The 18,157-nt window shown below is 38.6% G+C and overlaps 1 protein-coding gene across 1 annotated transcript in view; it reads left to right on the top strand.

The window, feature by feature from the left end:
- cdh22 (cadherin 22) overlaps positions 1-18,157 on the top strand; it is a 325,753-nt gene that overhangs the window by 164,872 nt on the left and 142,724 nt on the right. Inside the window, exon 4 of the mRNA XM_079840198.1 lies at positions 14,727-15,021. Coding sequence (XP_079696324.1) covers positions 14,727-15,021 — 295 coding nt within the window. The remainder of the gene's footprint in view (positions 1-14,726; positions 15,022-18,157) is intronic.

Here is an 18,157-nt window from a genome sequence, read left to right as displayed (position 1 = left end):
AGCAGTGGGCGTTTACACTGAAGTCTCAGAGCAGCCAATCACAGCAGTGGGCGTTTACACTGAAGTCTCAGAGCAGCCAATCACAGCAGTGGGCGTTTACACTGAAGTCTCAGAGCAGCCAATCACAGCAGTGGGCGTTTACACTGAAGTCTCAGAGCAGCCAATCACAGCAGTGGGCGTTTTCACTAAAGTCTTCAAGCAGCCAATCACAGCAATGGGCATTTACACTGAAGTCTCATAGCAGCCAATCACAGCAGTGGGCGTTTACACTGAAGTCTCAGAGCAGCCAATCACAGCAGTGGGCGTTTACACTGAAGTCTCAGAGCAGCCAATCACAGCAGTGGGCGTTTACACTGAAGTCTCAGAGCAGCCAATCACAGCAGTGGGCGTTTTCACTAAAGTCTTCAAGCAGCCAATCACAGCAATGGACATTTACACTGAAGTCTCATAGCAGCCAATCACAGCAGTGGGCGTTTACACTGAAGTCTCAGAGCAGCCAATCACAGCAGTGGGCGTTTACACTGAAGTCTCAGAGCAGCCAATCACAGCAGTGGGCGTTTACACTGAAGTCTTCAAGCAGCCAATCACAGCAATGGGCGTTTACACTGAAGTCTCACAGCAGCCAATCACAGCAGTGGGCGTTTACACTGAAGTCTCAGAGCAGCCAATCACAGCAGTGGGCATTTACACTGAAGTCTTCAAGCAGCCAATCACAGCAGTGGGCGTTTACACTGAAGTCTCAGAGCAGCCAATCACAGCAGGGGGCGTTTACACTGAAGTCTCACAGCAGCCAATCACAGCAGTGGGCGTTTACACTGAAGTCTCACAGCAGCAAATCACAGCAGTGGGCATTTTACGCAGCAGACACGCCCCTAGGCTAAAATCAGGGTTGAACAAAATGCCTTTTATTATCTATTATCTTTTATTGTGACCATTTTGTATGTAAAAATCATACTAACATTATAAGAGCACCTCCGGAAACATTATAAAATAATAGAAAAATGCACTCCATGTACTGTCATTTAATATACTGAAGATGTGAAGGGTCCTTTAAAATGTGTGCAAATGTTCGCTACAAATAGACTTTTGAACAATACTGTACATTCACACGGACCTGTTCACGTGTTTCCCCATTGTGTAGTGTGATTTGGCCAATCAAACACAAAAAGCCACTTGGAAATGTCACATTATGGGTTTTGTTTCATGTTGAGCATCATCAAAAAGTTTTAACATTAGTGACTTTTGAAAATGAGTCCTGCCAAAGCGACCTGTTCAATGAATAGAGTTGTTTTTCCTTTTTCCTTTGTCTTTATCTCATGGATTTTGCATGAAGTGCTAAACCTTTGTTCCTGCTAAAGTGGCTTTGGTATCGCGTTCATTCTTTTAATTGAATAGCTTTAATTGCAGCCATTAACTGTAAGGCCAATAATGCTTCATTATGACACCAGTCTTTTCTTCAGCAGATGTCTTGTGTTTTTGTAAGAACGTCTTCAGGAGTGTTCCGGCACTTGAAGCCTCCGGTGACCTTATGCTATTTACATTAGACTCTCAAACCTCAAAAGGCTTGTCGGAGAAACACGGAACATTGTGAAGGTTAATTCTACGCATCAGTCCCTTTTCTGCAAAGAGAGCTCTAAGAGAGAGTGAAAGTTGCAATATTTCCTGCCGAAAAGGCCACTGCCCCCCCCCCCCACCCCCTCCAATGCTAAGCCTTGTAGTCCAGACATATGTAAACCTCGAGTCGATAAATATTAGAAGTCTCTTTGCAGGGAAAGGCAGCAGGGCAGCAAAAGTGAACAGTGGAAAGAGAGTTTTTACATGGCGAACGCCGACAAGAACATCCCGCCATATGGGCAGCGCAGCAAAGTGGAAAGATTTCCACTGCGCTTTGAAAGTCTGCCAGCCTCTTCCTTCAGACAAGCGGCGAACATTGATTGATAGGATTTGAACGTGTAGAGCTGAGACGCTGAACAGACGGCGGTGTTCGTAACGTGCATGCCAAGGATGTCTCAACGTGTTCAGATCATTTCCTGCAGGCTTGGGCTAACCGTTCAAACGTTCATGCATTGATTACTTTTTGTCTTTAGTGTTTGAAAGGAAGGTGGAATGTATTTATTTAAAGCCAGCATATAATAAACAATTATTTATTTAACAATCGGTGTTGGGAATCGAGAACTGGAACCGTTCCAGCATTCCCCCCCTCTTTAAAGTACACTATCATTAATTCCATTTAATGTCAAAAATGTATGAATTTGTTAGCTTTACTGTTATCTATAAGCTAGTGTATTCCAAAATAAATGACAACATTTGCATTTAGAAGATATAAACGTTCAAAACTTACAGTCTCTCTCTTCCACCAATATGGATCAATGATTTTGATGACATCACTCTGCACTTTAGCTGCTTGTCAGATTTTCTGTCCAATCAAATGCTCTTTAGAATCTGAAGCCCCGCCCCCTACATTATTTGATCGAGTCGGGGCAGACCAGAAAACATATCAGACCCGTTTGAGTTCTGCACAGAATACTGTATTTTAAAGAGATATGTAGGAGATTGGGAGGAGAACTGAGGCTTTACTGAGCTCAACGGCTCTGGATGACAAACAAAACGCTATTGGCTGTTTTAAAAAAGGGGAGGAGCTGTTCGATATGTCCTGCCCTCTCTTCCTGTTTCAGTGGAAATGACCTCAACACATTGAATAATGCTGTGCGTTTCAAGACACTTCAGTGGGACTTTAGAGTTTTATCCTACTTTGAATGTTAGTCTCCATTTCATATAATTTCTTCCTCTGAAAGAGGTGGTTGATTATGATTTCATAAATCCACTTTTTAAACTTTAATTAGTATGTAATGTTGCTGTTTGAGCATAAACAACATCTGCAAGTTACAACGCTCAAAGCAAAGGAAGATATTTTCTTTTACAGATTTTTAAGGACTACAACAAACGGCTGGTAGGGACTACAACAAGTTTCTTCACAGGTTAGCGATATCACTAACCTTACAATTTACATAAACCGCGGCCCCGGGAACACGTAACAAAGGCCAACAAAGGCCCAAGAGGAAGAGTTGTTGTAGTCGAGCACATTTGGGAGTCGCTCAAGCCGTCATCCGTCTTTCACATTTATTGCAATACAGTACAAACACAAATGCAGTAGCATGTCATAAAAGTAAGATGACAACATTAGTCATAACCGTAATTACATTTACATTTACATTTATGCATTTAGCAGACGCTTTTATCCAAAGCGACTTGCAACTTTGGGGGTACAATAAGCGATTGGTCGTGAAGAGTCGAGTGAGCGCAACAAGTGCCTGAAATACTTAGTCCGTGTACATTTCTCAGTGTAGCACAGGCTAGAGTAGGGAGGGAAAGAGGAGGAGAAAGAGGAAAGGAAATAATAATTATTATTTTTTTTAAGTTCTTGTTTTTAGTTGACTTTTGAATGTTGTCAACGAATCAGCATTTCGGATCGATGGCGGTGGGCAGATCGTTCCACCAGCTGGGAACGTTGAATGAAAATGTTCTGGAAAGGGATTTTTTGCCTCTCTGTGATGGTACCACAAGCCTTCGCTCCTTAGCTGAACGAAGGCTTCTGGTGGGGGTGTGGATTTGTAGAATCGAGTCAAAGTATGCAGGAGCTGAGCGCGTGGTGGCTCTGTAGGCAAGCATCAGCGCCTTAAACTTGATGTAATTAAACTAAACTATACAATGTTTTCAATTCTTCTTGAGTCTCTCCATCATTGTCCGACTCCAGTTTGAACATAAAAGGCTTAACAGTTTCAGACATATTCAGTGGTCAGCGTGAGGTAATCGGAGCTGCTAACATGAGCTCTTCTTCGGGAGGTCGGGAGCACTAGCTCATTTGCATTTAAAGAGACACAAAAACGGCGCGATATTGCTCACCCTCAAAAAGTGACAATTTTAACATATTGTACATATGATGTGTGGGGTATTTTGAGCTAAATCTTCGCATACACACTCTGGGGACATCAGAGACTTATTTTACATCTTGTAAAAAGGGGCATAATAGGACCCATTTAGGCATCTCTGTCTGACAGGCCAAAACTCCTGGTTGAAAATGTATCAACACAATGTTCATGCAAAATCTCTTTATCCACGAATTGTAATAGTTGAAATGTCAGGGGTGTCCGCAGAATGTGCATGCTGATTGCTGTCTGAAGCTTTATGAATCCATTATTAATGTTTTGATCTTTCTCTTGAGAAACCGTGTTGTGTAGCTAATGAATTTCAACAAGACAAAGGGCCTGTGTTTACTGATGAGGTTTGCGCTGTCATGACCCGACGTGCGGCTGTCTAGGCTGAAGTCTCAGAATGTCTGAGAATGTCAGACGTTTTGTTTTGCGGTTTGAGCCGAAATGAAAATTGTCAAATTATCTGGCCCTATGAATTCATCAAAAGCCCCATTGGAAGTTCTCAGTGATTTGTAGAAATGTGGCATTGATTGTCACTTCTTCTTTCCTTGAGGTTTTCATAATTATCCTTTTTACAACAAATGCAAGACTTCTGACATAATGTTTCCTGTGTTTTTACTAAAAGTTTGGGGTCAGGAAGTGACAGTAAAGACATTGAGAATTTAGTATGTTACAAAACATTATGTTTCAAATAAACGAAAGGTTTCCACAAAAATATGAACCGTTTTCAAAATTAATAATGTTAACGAGCAGCAAATAATCATATTAGAATGATTTCTGAAGGATCATGTTACACATAAGTAATGATGATAACTTCAGCTTTGATCACAGGAATAAATAACACTTTACTATATATTCACATGAAAAACGGCTATTTTGAATCCTAATAATATAATCAACATTTTTGATTAAATAAATGCAGCCTTGATGAGCAGAAGAGACTTTCAAAAACATTCAAAATCTCACGACCCCACACTTTTGAGTATTTATGAAATATTCATGCTAAATACAAATATTTGCACCCATTGCAGAGCTCAGTGCAACCCAAGATGCATTCAAATTCTTCAAAACAAATTTCAGCACAACGGTTGTTCTAGTTTGACTCTCTGACCTGCGCGTCTCATTTTTTCACACTTTCGGCGTGTCTCTGGTGTCACAATCCGTGTGCTCTGCAGTAGCTGTTCTTGCCTCGGCGCTCATCAGAGGTGAGATATTTGGAGTGTCGGCTAGCCTCCTTCACTGTGACTAGCGGCTAACAGGTTTGCTTTGTTAGTGTTCTGACCCGAGAGGTGGCAGGTCGCCACAGCCTGGAGCTCAACTGCGCCGTCAGCCACTTCATGCTAGTGACACCACTAAAATACCAATTCACTCTCTCTTTGTCCATGGTAGACTTTTAGATGGATGTTTTTTTTTTTTTTTTTTTTTTTTTTTCGGGTCTAAATTGTTTACCCAGTTCAAATCGGCAGTGTCTTACTGGTGGCTGGAGGACTGCAAAGTGAGATTCGACTTAAAGGGTTAGTTCACACAAAAATGAAAATTAGCCCATTATTTACTCACCCTCAAGTCATCCAAGGTGTATATGACATTCTTCTTTCAGACGAATACAATCAGTGTTATATGAAAAATATCCTGGCTCTTTCAAGCTTTACAATGGCAGTGACTTGTTGAGTCTTTTAAAAGTGCATCTATCCATCGTATAACTGCTCCACACGGCTCCGGGGGGTTAATAAAGGCCTTCTGAAGCAAAGTGACGCATTTGTGCAAGAAAAATATCCATATTTAAAACTTTATAGACTAAAATACATAGGCGTAATTTACGGGTGGGACGTCTGGGACATGTCCCCACCACTTTTTGCCAGGCTCGATATTGTCCCCACCACTTTTTAAAAGTAATTGAAAAATAGATTGCGGAAGGTGTGTATTAAAGCAAAAGCACAATCTACAAAGTGTAATTCATTCATTTAACACATTTTTCCGCCGGTCATAAGCTTTTTTTCCCATTACAGATTTGTGCAAAACTTTTGCCATATTTACTAATAGTCGATAAAAAATATATAGCCTACACACATCACTATACAACACATGCCCTTATTAGGAGAAAATATGTCATTTTAACGAGAAAAATATGTCGTTTTAACAACATAAGATCTCGTTTTTACAAGTAAATGATGTTGTTTTTATGACACAAGATCTCGTTATTACGAGAAAGGATGTTGTTAAAACGACATATCTCGTTATTACTACATAATTGAGTGGAAAAATAATATGTATGTGGCAGCAATGCGTCACCGTATTAAATAAACACATAGCAAAACGAGTTGTGCGGTGTCCCCATCACTTTTCAAAGCAAAGTTACGCCACTGCTAAAATAACTAGCTTCCGGCGGTCAGCAGTACCCAAGTCGACTTGTGCTAAAAGAGTGACCCCTGACGGGATGTACAGGAGCATCTCAAGCTTTGACGCCTCTCGTGGATAGTGCTGGACAACAAACTCAAGCCCCTCTTCTCTTAGAGTATATCGAAATCCTCCACTATTTCTCTTTAAAAATTATCGTCTTAGACTTCAATTCATGACCTTTGTTTTGTTTTGCTCTATCCTCTGCACTTCTGCGTTCAATACACATGCGTCAAGGGGTCAAGGGTTACTCTATCACTGTAAGTCGACTTGCGTACCGCTGACCACCGGAGGCTAGTTATTTTAGTCTATAACGTTTTAAATATGGATATTTTTCTTACACAAACGACCCGCTTCACTTCAGAAGGCCTTTATTAACCCCCGGAGCCGTGTGGAGCGGTTATATGATGGATAGATGCACTTTTATGGACTTCAAAAATGACCCAACAAGTCACTGTCATTATAAAGCTTGAATTAGCCAGGACATTATTAAATATAACTCTTATTTTATTTGTCTGAAAGAAGAATGTCATATACACCTAGGATGACTTGATGGTGAGTAAATCATGGGCTAATTTTCATTTTTGGGTGAACTAACCCTTTAACCAATCTATTGTATCACTGTATCAATGCAAAACAAGTAAAATTTTTGGTTTTAGTTCATTAGTCTCTCGTCTAGTGATCCCAATGATCCAAATAGCAATTAAACATCTAAAAGTATCTTTATTTATACGTTTTTTGAGAGGATTACCTTTCCTTTGTCAATGAAAAATGCTTTGCTCTGATGGCTTCTCGATGATTTGCGCAACATTCCAACTTTGTAAATATTCATAGCAAATTCTCGATGACATGAGTCTGAACCAAACTCATGCTGATGTAAACAAAATGATCTTACACTGATTGACAGATTCAAAGCGTGCGCACAAAGACACATCAGATATCGCCAATCCCAAATAGGCCTACACATACATAGAATTGCAGTATTTCAAAATCTGTCTTGGCGAGTGTTCACACAGACATTAAACATTACCAGTTATGTCTTAAATGAACGTTTGGTTAACCATCGGGGACAAACATCTGATGTGTAACATTATATTAGATCCGTGCGGTATGGTAGGTCTTAATATAGACTGCCTGTTTCATTAATGTTAATCAAACAATTGTGGTATCATGGGAAAAAAGTTGAATGTATATTTTTCCTATAGATATTTGGTTTTGATTTGGTGTGCCAAATTTGGTGTTATTACCAGGGATTTTAAGGTATGTTTGCTAGGCAGTGGTGTAAAGTAACGAATTACAAATACTCTTGTTACTGTAATTGAGTAGTTTTTCTCAGGAATCATACTTTATTAAGTAGTTTAAAAACAGTGTACTTTTACTTTTACTTGAGTACATTTTAAGAGCTGTATCGGTACTTTTACTGCGCTATTTTCCCTAAACCTGCCGTCGCTGCATTATGTTTATTTATTTTCTGTCAACGTGATTGGCTAAGGCGAATAATCAGTCCTGTGACTCCATGCGTCACACAACCTTTTTTCATTTACCTGCAAGAAAACCTCTACAGAATGGTTGCCATAAATGTTACCAGATTATCTCAAATATTACACGGCTGTATTTTTAGTGCTAGCAGTCAAAAATAAAACACTGAAATACTATTGTTCTTCCTGAGAATCATCCATAAAAGAGTAAGCTACATTTTTTATTTGCAGGGTATAAGGTGGAATAACATTCACAGCATAATACTCACTACTCACTACTCTTGAGTACTCTTAAAATGGCTACTCTTTACTCCTACTTTGAGTAGTATTTAGGACAGGTACTTTTACTCTACTAGCACTCCATTTTTTGACAAGTAACAGCACTTTTATTTGAGGATGCTTTTGCAGTACTCTTTCCACCACTGTTGCTAGGTGATAAAACATTCTCAAAATTGACTTTGCTGACTATATCGACTTCAAATAGGTGTCATGTTTTGTCTGATTCCAACAAATCATCTCTCAATCATCATTGTATTGCATTATATGTTATGAGCTTTGATCATAAACTAAGCATTTAAATATCATATTATTGGCAGATATAGAGTGACGACTTATATGTATGTGCATTTTATGTAAGTAGTCTGCAACACTGTTAAATGCCAAAAAACTATTATTTTCAAATATTTTGGCCATATATAAATATTATCTGCATTTTTACTCAGTTTGTTACGGTGGCCCAGTAGTTCACAACACAACGAAATATAAAAAGCAAACATAAGTTCACAACACAACGAAAAAGCCACAACACAAATAAATCAATCCACAACACAACGGAAACAAGTCACAACACAATGAAAAAGCAACAACACAACGAAAAAGCAACAACACAATGGAATCAAGCCACAACACAACGGAAACAAGTTACAACACAACGAAAAAAGCAACAACACAAATAAATCAAGCCACAACACAACGGAAACAAGCCACAACACAACGGAAACAAGTTACAACACAACGAAAAAGCAACAACACAAATAAATCAAGCCACAACACAACGGAAACAAGTCACAACACAACAAAAAAGCAACAACACTAATAAATCAAGCCACAACACAACGAAAAAGCCACAACACGACGGAAATGCTCCCAACCACTCTGGGGCACTCGGAGCGCGGTAATCAATCTTACAAAGAAATCAATACCACAGTTAGTTTTAACAGTATGTAGGCTAACCATTGTTTATCGATATGAAATATTAATTTAAAATCACCTACATGCATTATAGCTGTATATTTATGCGCGAGAATGCTTTGACCCGATACCACGGCGCTAAGGGAACGTCTACCAATTCCACCAATTAGTTGAAACGTATAATTTGTATGAATAAAAATTGCTTTTAACATTTAAACAGACATGTTAAAATTCCACAGCTTGATTGTATTGGTAAAACGGACTTAATAATGCACAACACAACATTGGAATAAAAAAAAAAAAAACGTTATTTTAATTCATAAAAATTATACGTTTCAACTTGGTGGAATTGGCAGACGCTCCCTTAGCGCCGTGTCAGCGGGTCAAAGCGTTCTCCAGTATAAATATGCAGCTATTATGCACGTAGGTGATTTTGAATTGATATTTCATGTCGATATACAACTGCACACTTAAAACTGTTCTTAGTGTTTAAATATTTGTAAGCCTGGCGAATCTATAGAACAATGCAAGGAAAACTAACTTTACCGCACTCCGAGAGTCCCCTAGTGGTCGGGAGCATTTCCGTTGTGTTGTGGCTATTTCGTTGTGTTGTGGATTTTTTGTTGTGTTGTGGCTGTTTCGTTGTGTTGTGGATTTTTCGTTGTGTTGTGGCTTGATTTCGTTGTGTTGTGGCTTCATGCCGTTGTGTTGTGGATTTATTTCGTTGTGTTGTGGATTTTTCGTTGTGTTGTGGCTTGATTTCGTTTTGTTGTGGCTTCATTCCGTTGTTTTGTGGCTTGATTTCATTGTGTTTTGTATTTTTTGTTGTGTTGTGGCTTGATTTCGTTGTGTTGTGGCTTGATTCCGTTGTGTTGTGGCTTGATTCCGTTGTGTCGTGGCTTCATTCCGTTGTTTTGTGGCTTGATTTCGTTGTGTTTTGGATTTTTCGTTGTGTTGTGGCTTGATTTTGTTGTGTTGTGGATTTATTTCGTTGTGTTGTGGCTTGATTTCGTTGTGTTTTGGATTTTTCGTTGTGTTGTGAACTTATGTATGCTTTTTAAATTTAGTTGTGTTATGCACTACTGGGCCACCATAGTACGTGCCTGTATCAAATATGATACTCAACAAAAAACATGGACACTTTTTTATACTTTGTCTATATAGATTCAATAAACTTTTATTTCTGACTAATATTTTAAAAAGGTGTATGTTTATGTTTAGAGCAGCATTACTTTAGCAACATTATAATCACAAACTCTTTTGGAATCAGTGTGAGTTGTTCCCTATATAGTGTCCCAAATCAGTCACTTATATCAGAAAGTGCTTACTATGTAGACAGTCGACAGCAAAGAAGGTCACCCGAGCTGTAGTGTTTTTATCCTAAGGTATCTTACGAAAAGCTTTTCCTTCTTGCTCAGGCTCAAGTGATGCTATTTAGCTGAAGACTCTCTTTAGTAGTCGGTACAATCAAGTATTGAGAATGCCCACCGATGAAAAGGGTTGGAAATATTTTAGCTAAAGCGGATAAGACCTCCACATGACCTTTGGTTTGACGTCTCCTGCTCAGACGAGACCCCGTCGCACCATTTACCGCGGTGTGATGTGAGCGTGCATCGCCGCCCAGGGCAAGGAGACAGTCAGTCTGAGCGCAGATTAAGAACCGCTTCAGTCTGCCATCAGCCAATAGCGTTGTTTGTCAGGTAGAAGATGCATTTCACTCATGCTGTGGCATGTTTATTCTGCTTTCTCATTTCATTAGGGAAAGCAGCGGAGTCAGAGGAAATCCAGGGCACTCAGCAGTTCTGTCGTTCAAACGGTTATTATTCTTATCTTCATAATTGGGGGAACAGATGTGATGTTGATCGTATGATCTCCATATGCGCTAATGCACACAAAAGACTCCAGGAGCGCGTCGTGTGTTTCTGTTCTTTGATCAAACTCTCCCTGTGAACAGACAGAAAGGAATGTTTTTATCCTCCAGCTCTCGAGATATTGCCCAGCTTTCTTTGTCTTCCTGTTAGAGAGTTTTTTTTTTTTTATTACTCCTGAAATATTGATACGCCAAAAAAGAGGATAGTTTCAAGTGCATGTTTTATTCGACTGAGGCAGGATTCGAAATGAGGAAAGAGGACGGAAAAGAATGCAATATTGCAGGCCGGCTTGCGTTATTCCCATGTTTTACGACAAATACCTAATGAAAATCCCCACGGGGGTGATAGAAGCTGCTATTTAATTAAGACTTTATCAAATATTTAACACGCCGATGATGGAGAGGGTGATTTCGCTCTGTCCACTGCTGTTTAGAAGATTTTGCCAGGCTACAGAGACACATTATAATGGGAAACAGGCAGAGACTGAAGCTGAAGAAAACCCAAAATGGTCCAGTCGATGGAGCATTACAGCACTGCAGCAGTGCAGCTACCTCTGCATTTCAATAGCTCACGTCAAACTTTGAGCATCAATCTCACCACTGAAAATAACAGTCGTCTGATTGATATATTATCCTTTTTAGCAAGTAAAGAAACGTGCTTCGTGTGCGTCTTTTTGCCGCAAAAGTAAACTTCTACATTGTTAGTAATATTTTAAGATGAACAGCTTTTGTTTACTTGATTATACATACATTGTTTGTTTTTTTATATCAAATATGGTCATCTGGCTTTTGAGGAAGGTTTATTTGTTCATATCTCAATCATCATTGTATTGCATTGCATTATGTGTTTTAAAACTACAAAGATTTGATCATAAAACTAAGCATTTATAGGGGACATATCATGAAATTCTGACCTTTTCCGCATTGAACTGCTATAATGCGTATAACTGCCAACACAACAGAAACTCTTCTATGATGATTCGGATCGCGTGTCAAACCGCCAAACTGCTGAAATTTAGCGATTCAAACCGCTGATTCGACTCGCTGATTCATTACGCTTCGAAGCTTCATGATGCCGTGTTTTGAAATTGTCATCACTATAGTCGTTATTTAAGGTTTTTTTGCGCACAAAAACTATTGTCGCCGATTCATAAAGTTATTTTAGAACCACTGTAGTGAGATGGACTTTGTAACGACGTCTTGGCCTTTCAGAGCCATCAGATTTACACTAAAATATCTTCATTTCTGTTCTGAAGATGAACGGAGGTCTGACGGGTGTCGAACGACATGAGGGTAAGTAATTAATGACAGAATTTTCATTTTTGGGTGAACTAACCCTTAAAGTAAAATATCCAAATGTCCGTTTTATATATTATATTTACTGTCTCTGATGACGTTCCCCTCTAGTGGGTGTAGTTCTCAATGTAATATAACGTGTCGCGCTCTGTCTCAGTGGCCTGAATCCACTTTTTTGTCCTTAAACGCTCGTTTTTTGGGTCAACAGCTTATAAAAAGTTCTGGTTTTTGCTTCTGGGTTTTGTTTAGCTTGTTTGCTGTACACTTTGTCACATATCCGCTTTTAGACATTGTTCAGTTTTTTGTTTTAAGTCCGAAATGACAAAGAGGCAGCCTCCAATCAATCAGCCTCCTGCAATGCAAAGTCAATGGAGACGGTTTGCTTGTTTTCCCCCCCGGTGGGCGTGGTCTTCAGATTATGACGCGTGTCGCTCTGTCTCTATGCCTTGAGTTCGGTAACTTTGGGTTCGCTGTTAAAAATGCCAGTGTGAACGCTAAGCGGACCAGGACTATATGTTTTGTTTTTGTTTTTTGGTCCGGACCAAACAAACCAAACGAACCGAACTACAAGTGTGAACTCACCCTTAGAATACCTAATTATACTTTTAAGTGCATCTCATTCAAAAGATTTGTAGTCCAAATAAACTTAGACCTTTCGGTCAGTATAAGTCAAGTATACTTAAGTGTAATTTTAAGTATATTTCTGAGAAGTACATCAAAATCAGACTGAAAGTATACTTTCTTATTTTCAGTTTAAAAGAAGTATCCCTGAATGAACTTGTTTTTCGTGAGGGCTACTTTAGCCGGTCTGACCAGTTGGCAAGTGCACACAACCTTTCTGAAAACCCTAAGAAAAGTAGAGGTGAGCTCTTGAGATTTGTTTCTTTGTTTTGTTTGTCGGACCCCATAATGGCTCCAAACTGCAAAAGATAATGAGCCTCCGGCTGGCTGTGTCTCCAAAGAGTGCCACCTCCCCAAAGCAGCGATTCTTGAGCAGACTGCCATCATTACTGAGCCATAGATGAATGCAAAAGATTGTTTTAGTCTAACAAAAAGTCATTGTTTGGGTGAAATGCATTTAAGCAACTCCAAACAAACTCAGATGACATTAGACTGTAAACTGAACCACACAATTAGCCAGTTAAAGTGGTGTTCGCAACCCATTCCACTTCTGTAATGTGATATATTCTAGTTTGAAATAGGATGTTTAATAGGGAATAAATGCAGGGACGGACAGACTTGAATTTATGCATCATGAGTTTTGCTGTCTTTTATTTTCTCTCTTTTCAAACAAGTTCAACGTTTACCTTTACAAACTTTGCATTTCTAGTTAAAAATGACATTGAATTGTGTTCTGCTCAACCCTGATGAACCACCAGGGACATGCATTAAGAAAGTAAACAAGGGCATTTGATTTTTGAATTTAAAAAAAAAAAAAAAATTTTTTAGGACTGGCTGTCCCATACTATTTTGTAAATGATGAAATGCATTTGCTCAGACTTTGTAGTCAATATCCAGTATGTCTTCTCTGCAACCGTTGCCATAGTAATGACTCAATGCCATGCCAGAAGGCTTCTGCAACGACTAGAGGAGCTGTCAGTGTGGAAAAGGGAGGATGGAAAACTGGGAATTTTGCCTTTTTAACATGGCAGCGCTCCACATTGCTGAACCCATGAGGCAGATCAGACAACATTAGCGATGGATGAATCACGGTGTTTTACACATGGATATGATGAGCTCGCTTAGCCTTTACAACTTTATCCAACAATACGAAAATGTGTGTTTGTAAACATGAAGTTGTGTGCAGATTTCTTGTTTGTCTGAGCCGTTTAGAATTCACAAAGAGGATGTGTAGTGTAGTTTTAACTAGAATGTACATTTACTGAAGAAAATGTGAGTGGTGCTTGCCGTGGCAAAAAAAAGTGAAAGAAGAGTGAAACACCCGAGACAAAACTGCCCACCCCCATATCTGTACGATGTTCTGGAGCTGAGATATGGCTTCTTTATGTTGCAAAACGGTTGCTATCTATCTATCTATCTATTGTTCCATCCATCCATCCATCCTTCTTTCCATCATCCATCCATATCTATCATCTATCTATCTATCTATCTATCTATCTATCTATCTATCTATCTATCTATCTATCTATCTATCTATCTATCTATCTATCTATCTATCTATCTATCTATCTATCTATCTATCTATCTATCTATCTATCTATCTATCTATCTATCTATCTATCTATCTATCTATCTATCTATCTATCTATCTATCTATCTATCTATCTATCTATCTATCTATCTATCTATCTATCTATCTATCTATCTATCATTCTATCATTCTGTCCATCCATCGGTCCATCAAAGTACAAAAGTAAATGCACATAATTTTTCAGATATTAATGATGTATTTTTCAATGTTTTGTATCTTGTTTAATTTCTTTGTATTGTAATTCAGTACATGTCTTTCCTTGCACTCAGATAGTTCAGATAGTTACCTTGAACAACAGCACTTTATCCACTCCACCCAAACTCAGCGCGTGTCCTCTGTGCTTTAATCGACAGATCCATTCAGACTCTGATGAAGGGGACGGATCTATTAAGTACACTATCTCTGGAGAGGGAGCAGGGACTATATTCATCATAGACGAGGTCACCGGTGACATTCACGCCACAGAGAGATTAGACCGGGAGGAGAAGACCTTCTACACCCTGCGAGCTCAAGCACGAGACCGTCTGACTGACGGGCCGCTTGAACCCGAGTCAGAGTTCGTCATCAAAGTCCAGGACATCAACGACAGCGAGCCCAAGTTTCTGGAAGGTCCCTACATCGGAAGTGTGGCAGAGCTCTCTCCCATCGGTAAGATACGCTTTACACTGGATTTATATGCTGTTGCTTTTTAGATACTGCCATTTGAGTTCGGAATCATTTGAAAGATTTAAAGATTTTTGAAAGAAGTCCCGGCTTTCCTGGAGCTCAAACAGTAGAGCATGGCGCTAGCCAAAGCCATGGTCATGGGTTCGATTCTTAGGGAAAGCAAGAACTGACAAACTGCAAAAACGTGTATCTTATGCAATGTTAGTCGCCTTGGATAAAAGTGTCAATGCATAAATGTAAATGTCTCTTCTGCTCACAAAGGCTGCATTAATTTGATCCAAAATACCGTAAAAACAGCAATATTGTGAAATATAATTAACATTTTAAAACAGCTGTTTTCTATGTGAATATATAGTAAAATGTAATTTATTTTACTAAATCATCATTACTCCAGTCTTCAGTGTCACATGATCCTTCACAAATCATTCTCATATGATGATTTAGTTTAATTGTTATCAGTTATTTTCAGTGCTCAACTAATAATAATGGTTCTTATTATTATCAATGCTGAAAATGCAGTTTTTACTCCTTTTCCTTGGGAAACTGTGATACATTTTTCAGGATTTTTTTTTTTTTTTTTTTTGATGAATAGAAAGTTCAAAATAACAGCATTTATTTCAAATAGATATCTTTTGTAACATTTTACATGTCTTTACTGCATTTTTATTGAATAAAGGTATTCATTAATAGAACCATTTTTAGTGCAATATAGCACCTTTTTTTTAGAGTGCATCCACCTATTTTTATGCACATTTTGGGATATCGCATCAAAAATTACTTAATGGAAACGACGCCAAGATGCGCATAAATTCTATAAATAAACATAATAAATGTATGCACTCGTTTTCTATCCGATACGAAAACATGCGCATAAATTATGATAGAAATGCATTTACCGATGCGCATAAAGAAAAAAAAATGTGACTTTCGCGATGTAACAGCATAACTGTACTAACCAGCGGAAAAATCTTGTTTGCAAAGCATCTGAAATTCTGGTCTTTCAGAAGTTTGTTGTCAAAGATGCTCAGTATATTATGGACGAGCCCCCATTAAATGTTACAGCCTTCCAATCTTCTAAAGTTGGAAGAGGCAACATTGAGATTGTGATCATTTACCTGTGCTAGTGGTGGCGGCAAAAGACAAAACACTACCAAACTGAAAATTAATAAACAATTTATTATATGATGAAGGAAATTAACGTCAGATAATAATAATAATAATAGAAATAATGAAAAGCAACAATAATAAATAATATATACAATATGTAATAGAAAGATACAAAGAATATTGTAAACTGGGGAAAAAGACAAAAGTGGCACCAAAGAAAAGAACAGAACAAGACAAAAAACAATCTAACCCAAGTTCAACCTCTAACCTAACTGAGAAAATAAGAAAAGCAAGTCTTCCGCGTTTCTCACGCCCTAACTTACCTATCCTCTCTAACAAATCAAAACATACAAAAGTGGCGCTCACTTCTGAGCTGGTGTGTCTATACATTACAATCACTAGGTGTTGCATGGTGTACGTCACGTGACATGCTACCTGTCCAGTTTTCCCATGGACCGAAAATAACACATGAGATAAAGAAAAGACAACTCAAAACTATACAAAGTAAATAAATCTTTGAATGTTATTCAATGTTATTGAATGTTATTGTTTTTGGTAATATTTTGAATCCTATTTTTTTAATCTTAGTTAAAATGTTGGTACATTTTATTTTTTTATTTTTTTATTTTTTTGAGTTAATGTTGGTTTTATTTCAAGCAGTGTCGTTTTATGGTTTTAGTTTCATTTTTGTACAAAAATCAATTCATGATTCAGATCATTGCAGTTTTGCATTAATGCGAGTGTGTTTTGCATCCTCAGCGTTGTTGCACGAGGCCCAATAGAGAGCGTTTTCTCTTTCAGCTCAATTACTGTCACAGCAGAGCAACAGATTCTTGCTGAGCAATTTAAATCTGACATGTTGTCTAAAAAAACATGCTAAATGGTTTAATGTATCAACATAAAATTAACGAAAGTCAATTCTTGCTTCTGCAATGTGGGTCTCTCAGCCTACTGTCCCAAAAATACCATAGTATACCCTACCCTAGCACTTTTGGAAGTATCATATAAACGTAAACGCCATCCTCATGCGTTGCCATCAGACAACACTGTGTGATCTGGCACAGTATTTTGTATCATTTCCAGTATGTTGGTGTGTTTTGTGTCAGCTGCGCCTCAAAGCTCCTGCTTGCGTGTTTGCGGATATAAAAGATTTTTAAATGCAGGTTACAATAATGTAATCACTGCAGCGCTGCGCGGCTGTGAACTTCCTGATTGAAATTAATTCCTGCTTCCTCAGCACATCGGTGGCAGCGGCTCGCTGCTTATTGACAGAAGAGAGAGAGAGAGAGAGAGAGAGAGAGAGAGAGAGAGAGAGAGATATGAGCGAGTCCTTCATTCCCCGTAGGGTTCTCCACCTTTCAGTCAAATTATACATTAAAGAAGTGTGGACTTCATGTTTTATACATTGAACAGCAGCGAGTGTAATGAAATAACGGCTCTGCTTAGTCAAGCATTTCCTGTTTGTTTTCTGCTTATGTTTGAGGTCCTGTACAGAACTAGCACTAATGGGCTCATTGTTAGAGCCTCGGGAAGACGCTCAGTGCTACTCTGCCAAACAAACTTAACAGCCCATTTTCATTTAGATGCATGAAAAATGTGTTCATAATAAGTTACAAAGAGTTTATATAAATATGTATTTATTGCACATACAAATGCTAACATCTTTTAAAGAAATGTCAAACATAAATCTTTAAAATAACTAAATATGGAGTTACTTTTGTTTTTAGCAAAATGTTATTTTATATATTTTATATATGAGTTGTGAAATGTATACATGCTGTGTGTGCGTGCGAGTGAGTGTGTGTGTGCATGTGTGTGTGCGTGTGTGCATATGTGTGTGCGTGTATGTGTGTGTGTGTGCGCGGGCGTGTGAGTCTGTGTGTGTGGGCGAGTGTGTGTGTGCTTGTGAGTGTGTGTGTGTGTGTGCGCATGTGTGTGTGTGTGAGTGTGGGTGTGAGTGAGTGTGAGTGAGTGTGTGTCTGTGCGTGTGTAAGTGCGTGTGAGTGTGTGT

The sequence above is a fragment of the Gobio gobio genome (assembly GCF_949357685.1).
Source record: "Gobio gobio genome assembly, chromosome: 17".
NCBI lineage: Eukaryota > Metazoa > Chordata > Actinopteri > Cypriniformes > Gobionidae > Gobio > Gobio gobio.
Note: the sequence above shows the minus strand (reverse complement) of the source record. Positions and strands in the feature narration are given on the sequence as shown.